This window comes from Oncorhynchus keta, chromosome 9 (genome assembly GCF_023373465.1).
Source record: "Oncorhynchus keta strain PuntledgeMale-10-30-2019 chromosome 9, Oket_V2, whole genome shotgun sequence".
NCBI lineage: Eukaryota > Metazoa > Chordata > Actinopteri > Salmoniformes > Salmonidae > Oncorhynchus > Oncorhynchus keta.
Genome location: NC_068429.1, coordinates 16,080,075 through 16,106,143, shown reverse-complemented (window position 1 = coordinate 16,106,143; position 26,069 = coordinate 16,080,075). Strand labels below are relative to the sequence as shown.

At 41.0% G+C, this 26,069-nt stretch overlaps 1 protein-coding gene across 7 annotated transcripts; it reads right to left on the bottom strand.

The window, feature by feature from the left end:
• Positions 1–664: 664 nt before the first annotated feature.
• LOC118387347 (uncharacterized) lies at positions 665–25,380 on the bottom strand. Of its 7 annotated transcripts, XM_035775597.2 has the most exons (21): positions 25,082–25,372; positions 22,250–22,292; positions 19,112–19,533; positions 16,976–18,731; positions 16,478–16,756; positions 15,932–16,366; positions 15,343–15,792; positions 14,646–15,251; positions 14,285–14,539; positions 13,937–14,182; positions 13,552–13,809; positions 12,518–12,817; positions 11,495–11,764; positions 11,314–11,397; positions 8,201–8,345; positions 7,926–7,987; positions 6,918–7,129; positions 6,580–6,830; positions 2,244–2,363; positions 1,954–2,110; positions 665–1,794 (listed from the first exon to the last, which is right to left on the bottom strand). In XM_035775597.2, exons 3-21 carry the CDS (start codon positions 19,479–19,481, stop codon positions 1,466–1,468), a joined length of 6,585 nt encoding a protein of 2,194 aa, XP_035631490.1. In that variant the 5' UTR covers positions 19,482–19,533; positions 22,250–22,292; positions 25,082–25,372; the 3' UTR covers positions 665–1,465. The 7 variants fall into 7 exon arrangements, with proteins under 7 accessions (XP_035631490.1, XP_035631489.1, XP_035631492.1 ...); XM_035775596.2 differs by lacking the exon at positions 22,250–22,292; XM_035775599.2 differs by lacking the exon at positions 22,250–22,292 and having other exon boundaries at positions 11,495–11,674.
• Positions 25,381–26,069: the final 689 nt, after the last annotated feature.

The window sequence follows — 26,069 nt, the reverse complement described above, 5'->3', positions numbered from 1 at the left end:
CACGAACCAAAACAGGAATGGACAAGGCATATTGACATTAGGGAGAGGCATGCGTAGCCGAGTGATCATAGGGTCCAATGAGTAGCTGGACGGGCTGGAGCCATGGCGATTCAGACAGCTACCAGGCCGGGGCTAGCAGGCTAGCAGAAGGGCTTTAGAGGGATGTCACGATGGACGAAGTCTGTTGTAGCACCCTTGTGCGGATTACGTCGGCAAACCAGTCGTGATGGATCAGCAGGGGTCTGTGTAGTAAAAGTGTCCAGGCCAATTGTCAAAATCGATATAGTAGCCCAAGAAAGCGACTGATGGACTACCTCAGCTAACAGTCCAGTATGCTCTAGATGGCTAGCAGATGGGCATCAGGGGACACCCCTTGGGCGGTTTACGTCGGTAGTCCAGTCGTGATGGATCGGTGGGGTTCCATATCGGCAAGAAAAGGGGTCCAGGCAAAATATGTATTGTAGCCCAAGGAGTGGCTGATGGACCTCTTCAGCTTGCGGGGAGATAGGCCTAGCATAGGCTAGCTCCAGGCTAGTTGGTGCTTGCTTCGGGACAGGGACGTTAGCCAGGAGAAGCTCATCAGGATTGCAGCTCGCTAGCTGCTATTGGGCTAGTGCAGTCTGTTGACTGCTGTTTATTGTATAAGAAGAGTTCAATAATGCAATTTACAATCTAAATAATGTATTTAATCAACAAAATATTAGGTTTAGGCCTACCAATATTGTAGGTCATTGCTCAGTTTGTACCCTAATCTTTATTGCATAGAAAAGCACATTTAATAAAAAAAATTAAAAACAAGCACAACAGTGTAGGCGATTGGTTAATATCAAGAATTGGTTACTATGTGATGCAAACTGTGACTATTAAGAGGGAATAACAGCAAGTACACTAATGATGAGGGTTTTGGCATTTTTGTCTTTCCTGATGAAATGAGGATAGCAATAATCATACATACTAGTTTTAGGATTTGCGGCAAAGATTTGCACCGTTATGACAGTGAAAGGGTAGAACAATAATTGGCCATGGATTAGATTCATGGTTTTATCCGAATGTGTGGATGAGACAACACCAAGATTCAAACAGGTATAAAAAGTAATTGGTCATACTTTACATATTATTCTGATGGTTGAAAAAAAAGTTTACAAATATAAATATACATTGAACTACAAAGTTGTCGTTGGTCATACTGTACATATTTCAGTGATTAAAAAAAAGTTTTAAAATATAGAAATATACATAAAAACTCAAAATATATTGTTCAACTGAACTTGATTTTTTCCCCAAAAAGTTTACAAAATTAAAGATAACTGCAATACAATATATTTGTTCTCTAAATGCTCTGTTCATTATATCAATTTCAATGGATTTGATTTTCCCTGAGTTTTGGACCTTGTAAAAGCATACTCCCATAGTTTTTTGCAGGTAGCCACCACACTTCCATCATCTCCCACCCTTTGCCAAAATGCTACAAGAATGGCTGCAGCAAGGAGGTCACTCGATCGTCATTGCGTGGCAGTCTCTCCATGAACTCTTTGGTGGCCTTGATGGAGTCATGCATTCCCCAGGTCTCCACCATCAGCTCTGCAAGCTCCTCAGGGCTTTTTCGTCCCTCCAGAGCACTCTTGGGGATTGGCTTTTGTTCCTTATTCCTCATCATTGACTTAAGCTTCTTAATTTCGTCCTTTGACAGTTCTCTCAGTATGTCACACAGGTTCTTTATCCACTGCTGCTCATTGAATCTTTTTATCTTAGCAGCATTATCTGATGAAAGTAGGGGAGGAGATATGGTGAGACCTGTGTGGCCAGGAATTGATTTAATGCAGCAGACAGATGAGATAACCATGTTATCAGATTGAATGTAATGTAGGATAACAGTACAGGTTTAAAATTAAATCTGTGTGTATGATAAAGCAAATATCCTGTCTGACTGGTTGGTAAGAAGGAAACGATTACCCCGTGGTGTGTTGAGAATCACTCGGCGACACCAGCGTTTCCTCGTCTTTAGCTTTGTCTCCAGAATTTTCATTTTGAGTTCTGTGATACTACGGTTCAAGAAGACCTCAAAGGTGGCGTGTTGGTATGTGCAATGTGCAATGTGCAAAGTGTATTTCTGAAAGAGTAAGTGATGGAACATGTGAGGGAAAAGGAGAGATCGAGAGATGTACAAATGGTTAGTCCTAATGGAAGGCAGAATAACATGTGACATTATGAGCAAGATGTCTCTGGTTTTCTGTTCCACTTACTTTGGGTTGAACAAGAAAGCCTTGTTTGAGGTCAGAAGTCACACTATATTTGGCTGTGGGTGTCAGCATACAGGATGAGCTGGTCTTAATGAATGTGAACTCTTTGTGCTGATTTTCCACCTGTGAGAAAAATATTTTGACTCAGACAGATAAAATAGGGTTTAGAAATGCTGAATCCCAAACCAGGCCTTTCATCTTCCCCCTCGCCCCTCGATTTGCACGTTCACATGCGCCTCCATCATATGCACAAGTGTCCAAATGCTGAAGGAGTGAACATTAGAGAGGGTGGGAGGGGCTAAGACCCGTAATTGGATCCTCTTGCCACTCTGGAAGTCACCCTCTTAGTTTTGTCAGCTACACTTGAAAATGGAGGGAACTCCGAGTGAGTTGGTAGGGGCAAGAGGCAAGGCGCTGGTTTGGAATTCACAAGGCTTAGTTATTCTATTTTTTCTCCCTCATGTTACAATTTAAACAGACTCAGCGATATGATGTTGCAACGAGCATAAGGATGAACTGCAGATTCTGCAGATGAGGTTGATCCAATACGTTGAAGTAGAAAAAAATATCCCATGTGCACTTTACACTGCTGCAACATGATGGTCGTGTTTCCCTGCTCAGATGTTACATGCATCAACCAATGGTTGTGTTCCATGTCGCCGACCGTGCCATTGGGCACCAGATTGCTATAACATGATGTGGTTAGCTGATACGTAAAATACCTATCCAGGCGTAAGATCTGGCATGCATCAGCAACGCATGGGCAGAGGAAGACGCCCGATATCTGCAGGACCAGAACAGCAGAGAAGTGTAGCCTCGCGATTCACATTCTTAGTTGTTGCGGAAATCGGCCCGATATTGCAGTTTACTTTGTGCATCACTGACTCGTAACTTTAAGTCGAGTTACACATTAATATAAATTGTAAGGATCTGGGCCCGGTTTCCCTTTAGTGAAGGACCTTAAGCTCACAAGTATTTTAACGTTCCTGTAACGGCTGGAGATGTCACGTGTTTCCCAAAACACCACGTAGAGAGAACGGTCACTAAGTGCGTCGTTTGAGCATTTGTCGATACTGATAGGATCGAAAGAAAGGGAGCGCTACTCTCGGATCAGCTTTCTCCATTCAAATCTTACCTTCAATGTATAATTATTCCACAATACTGATGACGGCTCAGCTCCTAGATAGAATCAAATGATGATTTGAAAAAAGTTGCACACTGCACACACTTCATCAGTCTCTCGTTCACAATTTGACAAGCACTTGACAAGCATCAGTCCCTCAAATTTCCCGCCGGCATCTGCCTTGTGTGGCCATAATGCCCACTAAAAATCCATGCCTTTTGCGGCCAAAGTGGCCGTCCATTATCATGCACCTGTCTTGGAACAGGGGAAAAACAGAAGAAAAAAATAGCAAATAGCAAATGGAGGATGCTTTTCCCGTGGTTCATTTCCATGCTAGCCAGGTAGGCTATACTCCTGTTGTAAAGTGAAGCATTGTGCTTAATATTAGGAAAGTTGATGAATAAATAAATAGTGTAGGCCTAGCCTATAGAAAGCTGATGGGATACTCCTCTTTTTAAGAGGCAATCAAAACTCTGTTTTCTTATGCAATTGCATAGCCCATAGAAATGTTGCGCAACATGGGGTAGCATCTAACGATGCACTTAGCTGTTCTACCAGTGGTCTGAGGCGGTCTGTAAATAACAAGTGTTTTCAAGTGCAACTTTAGTAACGATGGTTTCGGGAAACAGCTCAGAGATATAACGATGCTCCTACAAAGGTTCCCTTTAGCCGTAAAGGGAAACTTCATCTCCAGCACCACCCCAACATACAGTGGCAAGAAAAAGTATGTGAACTCTTTGGAATTACCTGGATTTATGCATAAATTGGTCATCAAATCTTTATCTAAGTCACAACAATAGACAAACATAGTGTGTTTAAACTAATAACGCAAATTATTGTATTTTTCCTTATCTAAATTGAATACTTCATTTAAACATTCGCAGTGTAGGTTTGAAAAAGTATATGAACCCCTAGGCTAATGACTTCTCCAAAAGCTAATTGGAGTCAGGAGTCAGCTAACCTGGAGTCCAATCAATGAGGCAAGATTGGAGATGTTGGTTAGAGCTGCCTTGCCCTATAAAAACACTCACACAATTTGATTTTGCTATTCACAAGAAGCATTGCCTGATGTGAACCATGCCTCGAACAAAGATTAAGAATAGTTGACTTTCATCAAGCTGGAAAGGATTACAAAAGTATCTCTAAAAGCCTTGATGTTCATCAGTCCACGGTAAGACAAATTGTCTATAAATGAGAAAGTTCAGTACTGTTGCTACTCTCCCTAGGAGTGGCCGTCCTGCAAAGATGACTGCAAGAGCACAGCGCATAATGCTCAATGAGGTTAAGAAGAATCCTAGTGTCAGCTAAAGACTTACAGAAATCTCTGGAGGATGCTAACATCTCTGTTGACGAGTCTACGATACGTAAAAGACTAACAAGGATAGTGTTCATGGGAGGACACCACAGAAGAAGCCACTGCTGTCCAAAAAAAACATTGCTGCACGTCTGAAGTTTGCAAAAGTGCTCCACCACGCTACTGGCAAAATATTCTGTGGACAGAAGAAACTACAGTCGAATTGTTTGGAAGGAACACACAACACTATGTGTGGAGAAAAAAAAGGCACAGCACACCATCAAAACCTCATCCCAACTGTAAACTATGGTGGCAGGAGCGTCATGGTTTGAGGCTGCTTTGCAACCTCTGGGCCTGGACAGCTTGCTATCATCGACGGAAAAATGAATTCCCAAGTTTATCAAGACATTTTGCAGGAGAATGTTAGGCTATCTGTCTGCCAATTGAAGCTCAACAGAAGTTGGGTGATGCACAACGACCCAAAACAAAACAGAACAGAAGAACAGAAGAAAATATGCCTTCTGGAGTGGCCCAGTCAGAGTCCTGACCTCAACCCGAATGAGATGCTGTGGCTTGACCTCAAGAGAACAGTTCACACCAGACATCCCAAGAATATTGCTGAACTGAAACAGTTTTGTAAAGAGGAATGGTCCAAAATTCCTCCTGACTGTTGTGCAGGTCTGATCCGCAACTACAGAAAACATTTGGTTATTGCTGCAAAAGGAGGGTCAAACAGTTATTAAATCCAAGGGTTCACATACTTTCCCCACCCTGCACTGTGAATGTTTACACAGTGCGTTCAATAAATAAATGACATTTTATGACCAATTTATGCAGAAATCCAGGTATTTTCAAAGGGTTCACATACTCTTTCTTGCCACTGTATGTGAAAAATGCACGTTTTTGTTTTGTAGTAAAAAAGCTTGTGGAAGATAAGTGTTTCCAATGACCAAAAAATGTTTGTCACGTGCCAAATACAACAAGTGTTCAACCTTACCATGAAAAGCTTATGAAGTAAATATTTGCAAAAAATATGTATAATAATCGTCAGTGTGCATCGTGTGATGTTGACAGTTTGTACCCAGATGGATTAAAATTGTAACCGTTAGCTGCATTGACTTCAACTAAACACTTCATGTAGTTGTTGATCAGTCTCTCACATCTCTGAGGAGGAATTCTGGCCCACTCTTCCATGCACAACTTCTATAACTCTACCACATTTGTGGGTTTTCAAGCATGAACCGCTTGTTTCAAGTCCTGCCTCAACATCTCCATTGGGATTAGGTCTGGACTTTGACTAGGTCATTTCAAGCCCTCAAATATGTTGCTTTTTAGCCATTTTCATGTCAACTTGATTGTGTGTTTTGGATCATTTTCTTGCTGCAAGTCCCAGCTTCAGCTCAGACGGATGGCCTGGAGCCCACTTTTCTGGACGACATCCCATTATGCCTGGAGAACACCAAACACTGCATTCCACAGTCAGAACCTCATGTCAAAGGTCAAGCATGGTGGTGCTGGTAGTGTGATGGTTTGGGGATGTTTTGCTGCCTGGGAATCTGGGCAACTTGCCTTGATAGAAGGAACCATTAATTCTACTCTGTATCAGAGAATACGGATGGCCTCCATCTCTAAACCTCCCTCCCTCTCTAAGTGAGTAGGCATTTCCTACTAATTGATTGATGTCGTCATTGGAAGCACAATCTTTCTCTCTTTTTTTAATACAAAACACTCCATTTTCACATACAGTATGTTGATGTTGGGATGGTGCTGGAGATGATGAATATGAAGTATATATATATATTTTTTTATTTCCCTTTATTTAGATCATTTTGGGAAACCAGACCCAGGTAACTAACCAGTTATTCATAAGTTGACAAAATATTTGAAAAGGGAGAAGTTCATTTTCAGGGACTTGGACGTACCTGGTCTGGCGGCATGTCTCGGGGCAGCAGGAACACCCAGAGCCGTTGCTCTTCTGGAGTTGCTTCAGGCTCAAGGAACAGTAGCACCTGTCCTTGGATACGGTTGCTGTTGGATTGTTTTTTACGAGCTTTTCCATAATTTGAAAGCCCACTAATGCTTACAATCACGTGTGAGTGTGTCACCTTGGGTATTAAGAACTCCCTGTTCTTTCTGCATATGTGGGCCACAAGAAGGTTCTCAGCTGCAGACACTGGGAGAGATGAAATGCATGAAACCAATTTTTCATAATGTGTGGTGTTTCAATGCAGATTGGTGAAGACAACAACAATTCACTCACCCTTAACCTCGCAGTGAGGTAGATGTAGTTGGTACATATGTCCCTCTGGACTCCTGAGTTGAAACAGGGGGCCTGCAGGCTCATAGCTGGTGTTTGCAAGGATATCCCTGTCCCAGTGGACCACACTGTACTCCACAATTCCTGCCCCCCTCATCCCAAAAACCAGCCCTGTAGCTCTGCACTGAAACCTGCCACGAGACCCACACTGGAACCTGGGGAGCACCATGATGTATTTTATTCTTATCTAACTAGACAAGTCAGTTAAGAACGAATTCTTATTTACAATGACAGCCTAGGAACAGTGGATCAACTACCTTGTTCAGGGGCAGAATGACAGATTGTTTTACATTGTTAGCTCGGGGATTCGATCTAGCAATCTTTACTGGCCCAACGCTCTAACCGCTAGGCTACCTGCCACCCCCATGAAATGGAGGGAGAATAAAATAGATGTGGGGCAAGTCTAAGAGTAACCAATGAGGGACGTGCCTTAAGATGGCAGCCTCCATGCACTTAATTACCACAAATGCCTTGTTTGCTAAGTTTTCTGTATTGAAGTTTGCTCTCATTACTCTTTTTTTGTATCTGCATTGGCAGGGTATACATAAATCCAATTCTAGCTCCCAGACCACGGCCATTGATTAGTAAACAGGGGTAAAACATAGGCTGGTATTTAAGCAATTGCAAAGAGTGGGTTTCCAGATAATGCTTTCAGAAGTGTGTTTGATTTGCACTGCAGCAAGTCCTGGATGCATGGGAGTTAACACTTGATTTAGAAACTGCCAGTCTTGTGGCATGATTCATTCAGTTTTGACTGCAAACATGACTAAGAAGTCCTCCAGCATACAACCAGACAGACAATTTCAAATGCACTAACTCACTACCTCCAATAAATTTGATCCCGAACATAGGCTTGCTTCAGCAATGTTTGGGCTGTGATTGGAAATAAAACATGAATACGCAAAGCCTAAAAACATAGCTGTAATGGATCATTAAACCCAAAGTAGTTACCTGTAGGTAATCTTGTCTGTTAGTGTTTTGTCAGGATCAAATTCTTCAATGAGGGGTTTTTTCTACACAAGTGGAAGACAACAGTGAGGTTAGCATATGCAAAACACATTATGTCTAAGTGAAAAAATCCATTGAAAAAAGTTATTTATATGGCAATCACATCACGGGCAATAATTGAGAAACATGTCATATGGACTATTTTACACCAAAATCATTTTGTGAAAACACAGCTTGTGCTGTTCAATTTAAATCAATAACTCTACTATTGAAAATACTTTAGAGGTCTCATTTGTCACAGCGGTAGATCCCAGGGAAGTAACGCGCTGATCGTGCCACCCAGGCTCCACATGACCTGGCCACAGTTTGTAGCGGTTGTCCGCCAATAAGATGTCAAACTCAGTAATCATGTTGCTGGAGAGCCTGTGGAGAGGAATGATTCTACATTGTGACAGTTGTGGAGGCAGGCAGAGCCATAGATTTAGAGAATTCAACCAACTTTTAGAATGGATGCAATGTTAGCTCCTTTATTGTCAAACGTTTGATGATGTTACAATATGAGAGTGTCTCTGACCATTCCCTATGAAAAGGCCCGCTGCAAACAGAAAAACAGAGTTGAAAATAACTTTTTTATTCACTCGCATTTGTGAATGTGGATCCATTCTGAATTGGCTCTAAATCAATTTATTACTGTTTTTAACAACATTTCAGATAAGCATGCCCGTTTTAAAAAACGGAGAGTTCAAAATAGATCGAGCCTTTGGTTCACACCTGAATTATCTGAATTCATACGCAATAGAGATGCTATTATTATATTAACACTCTAGCTGACTGTACATGTACTGGAAATCCATATAAATTCTAGAAAACTGAAATCATTAAAGTGTGGTATTTCTACTCTTCCCTTACAAATGAATGTAGAGTCTGGCCCTATTACTGATAACTGGTAGCGTTAATTAATTTAAATCAACATTTTATTTCTGCAGGCTCTGACAGAATTCAAAAACCTACTCAGTATGACAATGTACTGGATGTTGATGGGGGAATTTTACTGAATCATTTTGAAAATGTCGGTCAGGGTTTTTCCTTTCAGCAATTCAGACAATGAAGTCCTTGATGGGTTGTTGGCATTCGACATGAAATAAATCTACAGGGGCCGACCATTTGGCTAAAGGGTCTGCTCAAGTGTACAGCGTCCCTCATTGTGGGCTCAATAACCCACATCTTTAATTTAACATTATTGAGGAAATATTCCTCAAGTGTGGAAATCAACTTATGTGCTGCCATTGCATAAGGGCTTGTTGTGATCTTGACAACTATCGTCCCATATCAAGGTTTTCATATCAAGGTTGCAACTTTGTTCTTTTTTTGAATGTACATCAATCAGGATTTAGATCAGGGCACAGTACTATTACTGTAACCACATCCGTTGTAAATGATACTGTCAATGCTTTGGATGCTAAAATGAATTGTGCTACTTCGATCATTCTATCTTATTGAGTAAGTTGTCTGTGTTATACCTTGGCACTGATGCCCGTTTGTGATTTCAATTATCTTAGTGACAGCCTCCCTCGCTATTATGATAGACTGGGTTAAATCCACATTTCTTGAAGTGCTTAAAGGGGTACCCCAGTGTTCGACTTTGGGGTCATTGTTGTTCACATTGTGTATAAATTACATTGGAAATACTGTTAACACCTGTAACATTCACCTTTACGCAGATTACAGTTATTTATCCCTGTGCCTCTTTAGTGCAGCAGGCCATTCGTGACATTCAGTATGATTGACTCATTCCAAAAATCACTTACTGATCTTACATTTGTGTTAAATGCAAATTAAACCAAGTTTATGCTGTTCTCTAGGTCTCCTAATGTTGACCTTAAGGACTTGCATATTTGCACTCCAAATGGAGCAGGGTTCTCACTATAAGTACTTGGGTATCTGGATTGATGACAAGTTGTCTATTGAAACACGCATTGAAAACTTGACAAAGGAGCGGAGATCGACGATTGTTTTTTTATATAGAAATAAATCCTGCTTCAATTCTGAAAATAGAAGGAAGATTGTTCAAACAACGCTTCTCCCTGTAATAGACTAGGATGACATTGGACTCAGTATTCCATTCAGCAATACGTTTTATCACTGGAGATGGTTTTAGGACTAGTCATTGTTGTCACGTTCTGACCTTTATTTCCTGTGTTTTGTATTTAGTTAGTATGGTCAGGGCGTGAGTTGGGTGGGCAGTCTATGTTTGTTTTTCTATGTTTTGGGTATTTCTATGTTTCGGCCTAGTATAGTTCTCAATCAGAGGCAGGTGTCATTAGTTGTCTTTGATTGAGAATCATACTTAGGTAGCCTGGGTTTCACTATGTGTTTGTGGGTGATTGTTCCTGTCTCTGTCTTTGCACCAGATAGGACTGTTTTGAGTTTTCACATTTCTTGTTTTTTTGTAGTGAGTTGTTCATGTGTACCTTAACGTATTAAAAAGAACCATGGACAATTACCACGCCGCGTATTGGTCCTCTGATCCGTTTCGCCTCTCCTCTTCGGAAGAAGAGGAGGAAATTCATTACAATTGTATTCTTTACAAACATGTGGGATGGACCTCTGTTTGTAAGAAGAGAGCTGCACTCTTATTTACTTACATAGCAGTCTTGCAGAAACTTCCTCTGTACATTACTTCATTGAGACGTATAAATGAGCAAACCCGGTCTCAGGGATGGATAACTCTGGAAATCCTTTGGTCTCCACAGAATTGGGAAAATCTGCTTTTAGTTATTTTGCCCCTTTGATTGGAGACTTATGTTACAGAATATGATTGCTTTTCTTAAATATGTTTAATCTTGTGTATTATGTGTTTTATTATAGTGTGTTTTATTTGTAATGAGTATGTAGGGCTGTTGTGTTTTATTTATATACATAAACAGGACTCTTGTAAAATAGTTCTCAACGTGACTCCCTATTTACATAAAGGTTAATAAATAAGTCTACTATGTTGTCAACAAATTGCATATTTCCTTTCTCTGGACATTTTCAGAGGTTTCAAAAGCGATCCAAAACAAACAGCCCAACCTGAAAGTGTAAATGATCACTTAGTATCAGCTATGGAGGAGTGTCGGGCCACTCTGGGAATGTTCTGACAGAAACATCAACATCCCAAAAAATGATTAAGATGCACTTCGGTACTGAACCGTTGTCTATGACTCTGCCTTCCTCCCGAGCCATTCGGAGAGTTTGGTTGTTGTGGTTTCTATGCTACCTAGCTATAATGCTAAGTTAGCTAGCTAGCTAACAGTTACGTTAGCAGGCTAGCTATCCAACTTTTTAATAGTTGCTAACTATCTAGCTAATGCTGCTATGTTACAACAACAAGCAAGAATGTTTTACTCACCATACAGTTTCTGTGAAGCTATTGCCGATCATGTATAGGTTAAGTTTCACAGCACCTTTGTCGGTGATTTCATTATTGCAAAGACTGAAAGAGAGAACATAATGTAGTTTTACGGTCTTAAAAGTGCAATCTGCAATAGTTATTGCTGTTCAATGGACATTCCACTTGATATTGTCCTTACTTCAGGACTTGAACTTTGTGCAGATGTGGGAGCAGCACGTCCAGTTGTGTGTCAGTGAGGTGGCAGTCACTGAGGTCCAGCTCGGAAAGCCCTTCCGAGTGTTCTAGAACCAAGGCAAGTGTTGAACAGGCCCTCGAGTTTAAAGGGCTATGACTGAGGTCCACCTTCTTTTCTAGGGCTCTGGAGAGTAATGAAGCAAGCCTCACTGACCTGTCGCAATCTTCCACAAATATCAAGTGCAGGAGTTGCAGCAGAAGAGGTTTTCCAAAGCTATTGTGTAACAAAGTTGTTGGGGAATAATCAGAATTGGTTGGTAACATAGGTAAGATGTTTTATATTCATCATATGTTTGTAAGTTACTTCTCATCAGAATGTTATTTTTGTATAATACTGTGGCGGGGTTGCAGTATCTGTTCTATGTCAAGACTAAGTTGCTTGGGCCGGAGAGAGGTGAGAGGTCAAGCGTGTATCTCTTGGCTCCACAATGTCTGTGTGCCAGTCAGTGTGTCTCTGATCTTGTCAAGATAGGATGGATTTCATATATGCCTGTTGATATGGAGGATTTGTTTATGGTTCTGAGTTTGAGAAGAGAGCATAGTTTAGGAGACAAAGCTGAATGATAATTTATGCCTATGCTGCCTGGCTGTGTGTGTCTTTGCTATAAAGGATCTCAGGAACAATGTGTGAGGGACTCTCAGAGAATTCATTGATAGACACTGAATTGATCTGAGAGTCACAGGGTTGTGATAGAGCTCATATAATTAAAGATGGACTTTGTGATAACTAACTCTGACTTGTGTGTGGTTTGCTCTCATGATTTGGTAAATAGAGGAAAATTCCACGACAAAGTCAAACAATGTCATTAGCCTACTGGATGTTCAAATGTAAAATTCACAAGATCACAGAATGGTTGTGTGCAATTGCCATTTTACTGCAGGAGTAAACGTTGGATTCAGGAGAGGACATTATAAGTAGTCAGACAAATGTTAAAACAAGGAATCTTTCTTAAGACAGGCATCTCACCTCATATGAATCCTGTGCAAAACATGAAACAGCTCCTCTATTCCTTCATCCTCAACATGGCAGTCGTGTAGGATCAGCTCTGTGTCACCATCAGCTTCCTGGATGGCCGCGGAGATTACCCTACAGTCTCCAAAACTGAGGCTCAAAACAGTCTTCTCCTGCCCAAACAGGTCCATGGCAGAGGAGCAGGAGAGGTCCAGTTTGTGATGCAGCAGTGTCAGGAGTGCAGGTGCCACTCCTCTTCTCCTTCTCAATCCTGCACAGGTATGGAGCAGCTCCAGCAATAGTTTCCTTTCGACCCTGCAAGGTAAGCAGAAATTGGTGGACAAGTACATTGGAACAGTATTCTACTACAGCTTGGTCTCTCCGACTACACAAAGGATAATACAATTTTTTTTGGTGGGGGTTACAGCCAATACCTATGATATGTTGCAAATGGTCTGGTTACTTCAGACAGAAACGAAAGTTGCATGTTTGAATTGCGTTGGGGACAACTTTAGCATCTTAGCTAATTAGGAACTTTAGCTAACCACAACCATAGCGTTTTACAAGCATGTTAGCTAACCCTAACCATGTTAAGCTAACCTGCTAGCAGGGCCTCCCGGGTGGTGCAGTGCTCTAAGGCACTGTGCCACCAGAGACTCTGGGTTCGAGCCCAGGCTCCGTCGCAGCCGGCCGCGACCGGGAGGTCCATGGGGCGACGCACAATTGGCCCAGCGTCTTCCGGGTTAGGGAGGGCTTGGCCGGCAGGGATTTGTCTCATGGCGCTGATAGTGATGTTAAGCTAACCTGCTAGCTAAAATTAGCATCAAATGCCGCCAAGACGTATGAAACTGTAAGACCGCTATTCCAACACCACAGGACCATTTGTAACATTTCATATAAATTAAAGGAACACAAAAAAACATAATATAATGCAAATGGGTGTGCGACCAGGTAGTCTGTTCACGTCGCTCCTACCCAAAAACACAAACTTCAATCAAGTAAAAGTCACATTCAAGGTAAGGGATGCTGATAGACAATTGGACAGTGACCTGAGCTCAGAGACTCTGTGTAGAAGAGTCAGAATGCTCTCCATTTCCTCCTTTGGAAGGATGGTCAACAACAAGTTGAGTTTGACACCGTCACTGTAGTGCAGGGCAAAACGAAGCGCTTCACAGTCATCATGGTTCAAAACCAGGTTGTTCAGGTCGATCCAGTCATCTGATGACTTCACTAAACTGTTCACCAAGTGACCAGCACGTTGCTCATGTATTTCTCTCAGAGCTGTCCTCTCAAAGTGGGAGCTTGTCCTGCAGACACAAAGGAATACGGTACCAAGTGATATAATTACTATAACAGGAAAACAACATTTTAATTGTTGGAATCATGCAACATATTCAATATGAACTAGAAATCAATATCTTGTGTCACCCAGACCTTTGAAAGTGAACATTCTTCAGCAAAGGGAGGAGATAAGGTATGTATTGGTCTCTGATTCTGCTCCTCCTGGGGTTGATGGTGATGGGTTGTGTGGTGGTCTTCAGCAGGTAGTGAAGCACATCCCAGTCCAGTGTACAGTTAGACAGATCACTACCCGACTTTTCCAGAAAGCATTTGGTCAGTTCCTCATCCTGAGCCTCATACACCACAACAGCCAGCTGCTGCCGAGTCTCCTTACTCAGTCTGTCATGGAAACATACACAAATCCATCTTTCAAAACAATAGCACACCTCACAAAACAAAAGTCCATCTTTTTTCAAGTGTGAAGAAGATCTAGAAACTTGCCTGATAGTGAGTGGACCCTGATGACACAACAAGGTAGTGAGAAGGAAACCCTGGATTGGACAGTCTATCAGATTTAAGATCCTTACAGTCCAAACTCTAAGGAGTAAAGCTAAACCACTGAGCACTCTACACTGCACCCCTTCTTTTGGAATTGGCCTAGACAAGACAAGAGTCAGCTCCTCAACGACCATTGGTCTTCGGCATGTCATTGACCTTGCCAATCTGGCCAGCTTTGCTGTTGACATTTCGTTTACCCTGGAAGTCAATACAAAAAAAAGAGGACTTATTCTGCAAATCATGATCAAAATGCTTTTTTTTACCCCCACCATTCTACATTAAAATACCACTATCAAAATCATACTTAAGTTTGTGAAACTCTTTCACTTGTTTGAAGAGTAATGCAGCTCCTTGGAATGAGATACTATCTGGGATGAGACTGACGTTGAGTTTTTCTCCAGGGGCAGATTGGCCTAGGACTGCACCTACTGCCTTGCAGGTTACAGTGGGCAACCACCCTGACAATGTGATGGTGTAGTCTAGGGCCTGGAGGAGTGAGGAGGCTAGCTGTGCATCCCATTCTGAGCCGACAGGGAGTGCACCCCACAGAGACAGCTGGAACTGGTCATCACAGCTTAGAGAGCCCTTTCTCTCCGAGAGGTCTATGGACCAGACTGCAGGGGCTGACCGATAAACAGGAAGTAATGCGTGACAAACTTTTCTGCCTGTTTGAGTCTCATAGTCTTTCCCATGTGAGAACAGATCTAACAGAAACAAGCACCTTTCTGGAGAGTCGTCTGAATGAGCAAACCCAAGAACTGACAACAGTTCCTCAACAGAGCTCTGTCCTGTCTCAGTGTTGTCCAGATCTCCATGATCAAGCAGGTGCAAAAGGAAGAATCTCTTTAGTTGCTCAGAAGTCAGTGTAGGCATCTTCACCTCTGTATCACTCTCATCTTGAGGAATAATCCTGCCAGAAAACAATGTGTTAGGCCATGAAAGGGTGGAACAACTATTATCACCTACTGTATGTGTTTGAAAGGGACTGACCATCGACCTACCTCAGTTGTGAAATATATGGTACGCACCGAAGAAAACTCTCTATTTTGCTTTTATCAGTTTCTAGCCAGCCCTTCAGTCTAACTGGTTTCTTCTCTGTTTGGAGTTTCAGCACCTCAAGTAGGATGGGGGCCTTGTCTGTACCGAGGTCAAGGACCCAGGCTGCAGGCTGAGCTGACTGAAAGACTGTCAACAATGATGGGAGAATTTGGCCCTCCAATTCAAGTTCAAACGACTTTGCAGAGGAGTATAAATCTAGCAGAAAATCACTCTGTTCGTCTTTGTTATCACTCGCAAAAGGGAAGTTTGAGTAGCTGCATACCGTCGACAGCATCCTCAGTGTCTCCTCTCCTGTCTCAAGCTGACGCTGCTTTGCAAAACAGAATAGTTTCAAAAGGCCTTCAATGGTTCCTTTAGTGTCATCATACTGGATCAGAATGCAGTCATTGAACCTGTTCATAGAGAACTTTTTTTAATGACCACACTCCATTAGGACCTTTATGCTAAAGCTATAGACAATGAAAAGTGTTACCCTGTAAATCGCATAAACAAAATGGGTTTCAATCAGACAAATAACAAAACATAACTTGCCTTAGCTGTGAAATATAAGGCAAACAATGAATGAGGCTCATGTCACATTCATCATTTGACCACCACAGCTCCACTGGTTTCTTCACGTTTTGGAGTTTCATCACATCAAGGAGGACAGAGGCCTTCGTATCAGCAAAGTGTATGTACCAGACTGCAGGAAATGACTTGAAAACTGGCTGCAATGTTGGTAGAACTGCTACACCTTCATCATTCTCATATTTTCCTATATGTTGGTACAAACTCAAAATGAATTTGCTCTGTTCCTCTAAAGAATATGTGCTAGCCAGACAAAGCACTGCTTGCAGGTCCTCTACCCGTTTCAGTCCTGTCTCCATCTGGTACAGAGCCCCGTGCAGCAAGATATCCTGCTGGAATGACCTCACCTCCATTGTCCATGCCACTAATGATCGTCTCAGATCAACAGGTTCAACAAACCTAAAATAATGGTTTTATACAATGGTTATACAGTTATCATAATGATGTTTGAGCTCAGCTACATAATAAACAACCTACATAATGACCCTCCAGTACATTTAATGTACCCACCTGATAGCCTCAACGTTTGGCAAATGGTCAAATATGCTCTTTCCCAAGGAATTAGCTGCATGCAGTGAGTTGTCAACCAAATGTAGACAGAGTTTGACCTTCTCTGGTCTCTTGTGCTTCAGGACCTCTCCCACTCTCTCCCATACCTTTTGGTCCTGTTTCTCCATGACCCTTAAGTGAATTTCATATTCACACAGTCTTAGCAAGCCTTCAGAGTCACTCGGGTTCCCTGAGTGAAGAGCAGCTTTCCACACCTGACATCGTGTAGTGGGATCCAATCTATTAACACAAGTTATGTTACTGTAATTATCTAAAGGCAAGATGATAGTGTTCAAACCATGTTATGTACCATGTCAATGTGATACTTTCAGAATCTGTTAAAGTATTGATACAATATCTTACCAATTAGTGTGAATATACTGTCTAAACTCTTCCAGCCAGAGCTGAGAGCACTTCCAAAGCTACAAGCATAGTGGAAACGATCACTGACAGACTCACCTGAGACATTGAAGATTTTTCAAAGAGCCCAGAATCAGCCTCAATCCTGGATCAGAGAAAGTGCAGTCAATCAGGTACAGACAGACATTCTTGTTTGTGGACTGGTTGATCACATATGACACAGCACAGCACTGTTGAGGATCGAGATATTGTCCACTGAGATCAAGCTCATACTCCACTTTTTGTAGAAGGAGTGAACAGGCTTCGGGTGACTGGTGCTCATACAAGCACTGGCAAACGAAGAGGAGATCAGCATCCAAGTCGGTATGGGACTCATCATGTCCCTGTAGTATTGCAGGCCCGAGGAAGGTATGGGACTCATCATGTCCCTGTAGTATTGCAGGCCCGAGGAAGGTATGGGACTCATCATGTCGCTGTAGTATTGCAGGCCCGAGGAAGGTGTCTATGACTTTCTCAAGGTATATGTAAGATATTTCCCTTATCTGGTCCTCTGGCACTACACAGTTAATCAATTCAGCAATGTCACTGGACAAGAGTCCACAGAGGAAGGACACAATGTACTTCAAGTACTTTCCTTCTTCTGTCTGACACTGTTGAAGGACGGAGGTGATGTTTCCAGGTGTCATCAACAGAAAAAGAGCAGCCCAAAACTCCTGCATCGTGTTGTGGAGAAAAGCAAACGAATGGCCAGTTGACGATTCCTTTGCTGAACTGGACGTCAAGAACGCATGTTGAACACTGTTGTCCTTGCAATCCATTTCTGTCAAGTTTACGGTTTTCGCAAGTAATGCTTGGAAAGAGTTTATAGCTAGAACCTTGATGTTCCCCATATTGTCATGAATGTACTTATCCAGATACTCAACATTTTGGTCACCATGTCTTTTCATGCAATGACGAAAGATCCGCACATACATTTCTGTTATGGTGCATGGGTGGTTTTTAGCCTCACAGGGACTAAATGAAATACAAGCAGTCACTATGAAAGCGTACATTGGGACATGGCATAGACTGAATAGTGCATCGTTGCTCGCAACACTACAAACATAGTCATCCTCAGTGCCTAACATCCACTTTAAGTAAGCATGGATGGACTCATTGTTGAATCCTTGGACCTCCACTCTGTAAGACGGCCAGTCAGATAAAAAATCGCAGTCTTCTGCCTCTGGTCTGCACGTGGTCAGAATCTTGGCATCACACAGAAGTTCTTTTGCCAAAATGTTATTTAGCACGGGGTTGCCAATCACATCCATGATCCCATCAAACACAAAGATAACATTTTCTGAATTATTTTGAATATCACACAGCACCACATCCTCTGTGCCTTCCTCTGGCTTAAGGTATCTTTCAAACAGCAGAGACCTCAAGGATGAGGGCTGTGAAGAGTGAGACATTGATCTCATCGAAGGCTCATCAAAGTAGAACATGTAACTCTCTTGAGGATTCTCATTCTCTGCCCAGATATTTAAAACTTGCTGGACAACAGTTGTCTTTCCAATGCCAGGTTTACCAACAAGTAGAATCTTTTTCTCACTGCTTTCCAGTAAGTGACCAGGGGACAGTTTTCCCTTGTCTCTTGGAATGTAAGTCTTAAGTTTCTTAGAGCGTGCTTTTTTGTACTTGCTTTTAGTTTTGGACAGCTCACTCGAGTCGGTGTCCAAAACGACAGGAATGTAAGTAAAGGGTTTGCATTTTGCCTTGTCTTTGAGGAAATGCATGTGCTGGTCCCATTTTGCGTGAAGAAACTCAACAGCTTTTGTTCGCAGCTGCCTTTTGTACCTCTCACAAGGCCCTGATTCTGGAGAGAAAACAGACAAGAATAATGAGAAAACATTTCCTTACATTTTCCATACAATGACTACTTCAACCTTGTGATGCTACAAACTTGTTGGATGCATTTGCAGTTTGTTTTGGTTGTGTTTCAGATTATTTGAATGAAATGAATGGTAAACTATGTATTGTGTCATTTTGGAATCACTTATTGTAAATAAGAATAGAATGTTTCTAAACACTTCTACATTAATGTGGATGCTACCATGACTATGGATAATCCTGAATTAATCGTGAATAATGATGTGTGAAAGTTAGAGGGTCAAAGATCATACCCCAAGACATGCTAACCTACCCTGTAATCTCAACTCTATTGTCGTATACTAGCAGCTGGACCACGTTACGTACCAGAGACGAGGCCACTCTGTAAATCTGGGTCATCTGTAAACGAAAAGCAGCTGATCCATTGATGTAAATCTGGGTGGCGAGGTTGATTCTGGGTAGGGTTTGTTTTTGGTAAGGTTTGGTTCCTTGTGTTGTACAATATTTTTAACAGTTCATAACTGGCATATTCCCCTTTCTTGATAATCATGTCCAGCATCTTTCTGGTTTTGACAGACCTCTTTTTATGGGATTTAATTTCTCTAACTTGTTTTTCGCTGAAGATGTTATTCTTTCGCAACTCATCAACGACCAAGGAGGGTTTCTGGAGGTGACCCTCAAGAAGAGCTCTGCCATTTTGGACATACTCAAAAGCAGACTGCTGTGTGCTTGCCATGTTGTGGGTTCCCTTACAGCTTCATATCTGTAAACTTTGTCTGCCTTCGTACCTGTAAAATACAGTGTCAGACATAATATTATGAAGCTACATTAAAATTCCTCAAGCATACAAGTATTTTACACCATTTAAAAAAAATCCTTGTTAATCCAGCCGCAGTGTCTAATTTTAAAAAGGATTTACAGCGAAAGCACCACAAACGATTATGTTAGGTCACCACCAAGCCACAGATAAACACAGCCATTTTCCCAGCCAGAGAGTAGTCACAAAAAGCAGAAATAGAGATAAAATGAATCACTAACCTTTGATGATCTTCAACAGATGACACTCATAGGACTTCATGTTACACAATACATGTATGTTTTGTTTGATAAAGTTCATATTTATATAAAAAAATCAGAGTTTACATTGGCGCGTTACGTTCAGTAGTTCTAAAGCATGCAGTGATTGTGCAGAGAGCCACATCAATTTACAGAAATACTCATAATAAACATTGATAAAGATACAACTATTATACATGGAACTTTAGATAAACTTCTCCTTAATGCAACCGCTGTGTCAGATTTCGGAGAAAGCAAACCATGCAATAATCTGAGTACAGCCTTTAGACAACAAAGCTGCCAAAAAGATACCCGCCATATTGGGTAGTCAACATTACTCAGAAATAGCATTTTAAATATTCACTTACCTTTGATGATCTTCATCAATGCACTCCCAGGAATCCCAGTTCCACTATAAATGTTTGATTTGTTCAATAATGTCCATCAGTTATGTCCAAATATCTTCTTTTGTTAGGGTATTTGGTAAACAAATCCAAAAGCGTGTTCAGGTCGCGCCAAACGTTGGACGAAAAGTTCAAAAAGTTCCGTTACAGCCCGTAGAAACATGCCAAACTAAGTATGGAATCAATCTTTAGGATGTTTTTAACATACAACTTCATTAATGTTCCAACCGGACAATTCCTTTGTCTATGCAAATTAAGTGGAACGTAGCTACCTTTCACGTGAGCGCGCCAGACTGAGGCTGTGGCACTCTGCCAGACCACTCACTCAAAGAGCTCTTATGAGCCCCTTAAGAGTAGAATCCTCAAAATAGGTTCTAAATACTGTTGACATCTAGTGGAAGCCTTGGGAAGTGAAACATAACCAATATCCCACTGTATCTTCAATGGGGGCTGAGTTGAAAAACTACAAACCTCAGATTTCCCACTTCCTGGTTGGATTTTTTTCTCAGGTTTTTGCCTGCCATATGAGTTCTGTTATACTCACAGAGATCATTCAAACAGTTTTAGAAACTTCAGAGTGTTTTCTATCCAATACTAATAATAATATGCATATATTAGCATCTGGGACAGAGTAAGAGGCAGTTCACTCTGGGCACGCTATTCATCCAAAAGTGAAAATGCTGCCCCCTATCCCCAAAAGGTTAAGAAGACCTACTCTTCCATGACATTGTCTGACCAGGTGAATCCAGGTGAAACCTATGAATCCGTATTGATGTCACCTGTTAAAACCACTTCAATCAGTGTAGATGACGGGGAGACAGAAGGATATTTAAGCCTTGAGAGAATAGAGACATTGTATGTATTAGAGGTCGACTGATTAATCGGAATGGCCGATTAATTAGGGTCGAAATCAAATTTTCATAACAATCGAAAATGGGTATTTTTGGGGGCCGATTTTTGAAATATTTTTTATGCCTTTATTTAACTAGGCAAGTCAGTTATAAACACATCCTTATTTTCAATGACGGCCTAGGGAGAGTGGGTTAACTGCCTTGTTCAGGGGCAGAACGACAGAGTTTAACCTTGTCAGCTCGGGGGAACCAATCTTGCAACCTTACAGTTAACTAGTCCAACGCTATAACCACCTGCCTCTCGTTGCACTCCACGAGGAGACTGCCTGTTATGCAAATGCAGTAAGCCATGGTAAGTTGCTAGTTTGCATTAAACTTATCTTATAAAAAACAATCAATCATAATCACTAGTTATAACTACACATGGTTGATGATATTACTAGTGTTTTTTGCGTTCATTGCACGCAGAGTCAGGGTATATGCAACAGTTTGGGCCGCCTGGCTCATTGCGAACTAATTTGCCCGAATTGTACATAATTATGACATAACATTGAAGGTTGTGTAATGTAACAAGAATATTTAGACTTAGGGATGCCACCCTTTAGATAAAATACCGAACGGTCCCGTATTTCACTGAAATAATAAAGTTTTGTTTTCAAAATGATAGTTTGACCATATTAATGCCAAAGGCTCGTATTTCTGTGTGTTATTATGTTATAATTAAGTCTATGATTTGATAGAGCAGTCTGACTGAGTGATGGTAGGCAGCAGCAGGCTCGTAAGCATTCATTCTAACAGCACTTTTGTGCGTTTTGCCAGCAGCTCTTCGCATGCACAGCGCTGTTTATGACTTCAAGCCTATTAGCCTAATGGCTGGTGTAACCGATGTGAAATGGCTAGCTAGTTAGTGGGGTGCGCACTAATAGCGTTTCAAACGTCACTCGCTCTGAGACTTGGAGTGGTTGTTCCCCTTGCTCTGCATGGGTAACGCTGCTTCGAGTGTGGCTGTTGTCAATGTGTTCCTGGTTCGAGCCAAGTTAGGGACGAGGAGAGGGACGGAAGCTATACTGTTACACTGGCAATACTATAGTGCCTATAAGAACATCCAATAGTCAAATGTATATGAAATACAAATGGTATAGAGAGAAATAGTCCTATAAATACTATATTAACTACAACCTAAAACCTCTTACCTTGGAATATTGAAGTCTCAGCGGTCTTAGTGCCAGCATCTGTCTGTGGTGGAAAATAAACAGCCACGAAAAGTATAGCTGAGAACTCTCTAGGCAAGTAGTGTGGCCTGCAGTTTATTACAATATACTCTACTTCAGGCGAGCAAAATCTAGAGACTTCCTTAGATTTCGTGCACCAGCTGTTGTTTGCAAATATGTTCCGACTGCATGGTCGGAACTAGAAGCACAAACATTTTGCTACACTCGCATTAACATCTATTAACCATGTGTATGTGACCAATCAAATTTGATTTGCAGTTGTACATCACAAGCATTTTAACTGTGGCATCACCCGGGAGAGATCCTCATTTTGTTCCCGCTGCAGATTGGAGTTTGGTTTAGTAAGGGTCTCGGACTAAGGCGATTGGATGCACGTTTGTAAAGAATCCCCCCTCATGATTGGAGTGGAGACACTTCAGACTGGTCAGGCAAATTTGTTCTCCGCACTGATCAAAGTTTATTGACACTGCCACCAACCATTAACATTAGCATTTTCTAACCAAAACACAATTTAATTCAATGTCCCCCAGGTTGCATACTCTGAATTTCATGTCCAAATAATCTCTAAGCAACTTCAAACCAAGTAATCAAGTTTTGAGTATTGACCTTTAAAAGAATGCCTAGAAGGCCAGCATCCCGGAGTCGCCTCTTCACTTTTGACATTGAGACCGGAGTTTTGCCGGTACTATTTAATGAAGCTGCCAGTTGAGGACTTGTGAGGCGTCTGTTTCTCAAACTAGACACTAATGTACTTGTCCTCTTGCTCAGTACTTGTCCTCTTGCTCATATCTCTTGCTCACTTTCTATTCTGGTTAGAGCCAGTTTGCGTTGTTATGTGAAGGGAATAGTACAAAGCGTTGTATGAGATCTTCAGTTTCTTGGCAATTTATCCCATGGAATAGCCTTCATTTCTCAGAACAAGAATAGTCTGACGAGTTTCAGAAGAAAGTTATTTGTTTCTGTCCATTTTGAGCCTGTAATCGAACCCACTAATGTTGATGCTCCAGATACCCAACTAGTCTAAAGGCCAGTTTTATTGCTTTTTTAAAATCAGCCCAACATTTTTCAGCTGTGCTAACATAATTGCAAAAGGGTTTTCTAATGATCAATTAGCCTTTGAAAATGCTCAACTTGGATTAGTTAACACAATGTGCCATTGAAACACAGGAGCGATGGTTGCTGATAATGGGCCTCTGTACGCCTATGTAGATATCCATTTTTTTCTGCCATTTCCAGCTACAATAGTAATATATATCACCATGACCTACTGCTGCTTATCAGGAATTGAACAGGCTGTGAGTGAACAAGTAGGTGAGTGAATGCCATAATATGACATTTGAAATATATCTATTCCTTTGAAACTCGTGGTTGTAATGTTTACTGTTAATTTTATATTGTTTATTTCAATTTTGTTTATTACATTTTCAGTTGCTTTAAATAAAGCCATTTGAATTGAATGGTGGAGAGGATGAGGGCCGGAGGGGTGTGTGTGCGTTGAGAGCACTGGTTGAACGAGTGCTACAGCAGAGGTAGGTAGCTGTGTCGCAGAGCAGCACGCACGTCGTGACAACTTTTTACCAGTTGTAGGTAGTCTATTTAGAATGGTCATAAAACATTAACGCGCTAGAACTGATAACGGTGACAAAGCATTGGAAAACGACTTTAGGCGCACTACAGCTCGTTAGATAAATTCTCTCTGAGGTGGTTTGAAGTGAACTGCATTCTAATTTCGACTTTTCTCATGGATAACAGTGTCAAGGAAAGGGTTTTACTTATACTCAGTTCTAAGGTCTAGAGCGCATCGCGAGTAGAAATTTGAAATTGAAGTTATGGAACTCCCTCGCGTGCTTGTGTTATGGGAAAAAGTCCACATTGAAAATTACATTAAATGTGGAGAATAATAGGCTACATTTGCATATATTGGCCATCAAGTAGGCTATTAATTTCTATGCCATGGCAGGCTACTGTAACCTACAATTTGATACAATAAATATATTGAAATATCGATATAAATATCGATATCACTGGAGTCATTGCAAATAAATTTGTGCCACTTGTGTAGCCTACCTGGAGCTGGCAAATGGATTTAAAAGCCATATACCACAATTCCTAGGGCCTTTTACTTAATCATAGCTGTCAAAACAAGTCAAATCGAAATCCATTGATGGAAAATGATCTGGAATAATTATTATTTTGACATTAAACTGAATTTTGCTTCTTAGTCTACGTAATTAAAAATGACGTCGATATTACTTTTTAATAAACTCATAACTTTATGGGGGAGGGGGGTTATTGGATAAATGTTGCAACTCCTCTCTTGTGTCACAAAAACTTGAGATAGTTGTCAGCCCTTGGCGGGTTTTCAGAGGCCCCTGGGTTAGAAACCATGCCCACTTCCCCACAACTAACGTCGGGCGTGCAATGTTCAAACCGGTTTTCAGTTTCCCTTTTAGGTTGACTAACCGCCATGGTTTTTTCTCACTATTAAGGCATGTCAAACATATTAGCTGGTAATATCAGGACTTTGAGTCGAGTGCAAACTCTTATGCACGCGATTTACCTCGATATGAAATCAATCCATTAGAGTGAAATGAGAGCCCCTAACAGTAACGTTGCTTGGCTACACGTCTTTCAAGTAAATCCCCCTTGCTCTCTTAGAATGAAACTACAAACCAAGTTCAACCATTTCATCTCCATCAGTTCACGGAATATAAAATAAAAGTGATGGCGTTGACATTACTGTAAATCGGCTGAAAACAACTTAGCTAGGTATCAATGATAGATCTTGCCTACCTTTTATGCTCAGGTTGTCCTGTCATCAGAATTCAGTGTAAAGCTATTTTTATGAGTGCCACTACTTGAGATATCATAGCCTCCGTATAGGTTATGTTACTGTAGCCCTAGCCTTCCCCCGAGCTGCCAACTCTCAAGCATTGGCCGGGAGACACACGTTTTATCTCACGCATTGAAAATTACTGCTTTAATTTGTCTAATTAGTCCATTATAGTCCGCGTATTAACTTTTCAACTGTGCTCTAAATCGTTCTGAAATCGGAACATCTTCGCCTGTATTTAACATCAGGGTCTGTCATTGGCCAGTCGTGCCACCACGTATTTTAAAGAAACGCCCCTTAAGATTAGAGCGGCATTTTTTAAATGTTGTATATTTTTTATTTAACAGTAACACGTAAAAAACACGAAAAACAGAGGAATTACACAAAGAAATATGGAAGACAAAAACATAAGAATAATACAAATCCACATTATATCATATCAAATTTACTTGATTTATTTAGCTCCTTTGCTCCCCAGTATCTCTACTTGCACACTCATCTTTTGCACATGTATCACTCCAGTGTTTAATTGCTATATTGTAATTATTTAGCCACTATGGCCTATTCATTGCCTTACCTCCCTTATCTTACCTCATTTGCACACACTGTATATAGACTTCTTCTACTGTATTATTGACTATATGTTTGTTATTCCATGTGTAACTCTGTGTTGTTTGTGTGGCACTGCTTTCTTTTATCTTGGCTAGGTCGCAGTTGTAAATGAGAACTTGTTCTCAACTAGCCTACCTGGTTAAATAAAGGTGAAATTTAAAAATAAAAAAAAAGTGAAAAAAATAGACATGTAGTGAATACATTTTTTGTATACGTTTTAATGATTCTAAATCGTTTTTCAAATCAGAATAAAAAAAAAATTAAAGGGACTTTTTCTACATACATTTTGATTTGTGTTTTCCTAATAAAATAAAGAGATTTATCACATACTGACAT

What these genes read in the sequence shown, in the direction of transcription:
- LOC118387347 (XM_035775597.2), bottom strand. Translation starts at nt 19,481, where the DNA reads ATGGCAAGCACACAGCAGTCTGCTTTTGAGTATGTCCAAAATGGCAGA. An exon ending in TGACAAATGAGACCTCTAAA is followed by an intron (nt 7,988 to 8,200) that starts GTATTTTCAATA and finishes CCACTTGTGTAG; the next exon opens with AAAAAACCCCTCATTGAAGA. An exon ending in GAGACATGCCGCCAGACCAG is followed by an intron (nt 2,364 to 6,579) that starts GTACGTCCAAGT and finishes TTTTTCTCACAG; the next exon opens with GTGGAAAATCAGCACAAAGA.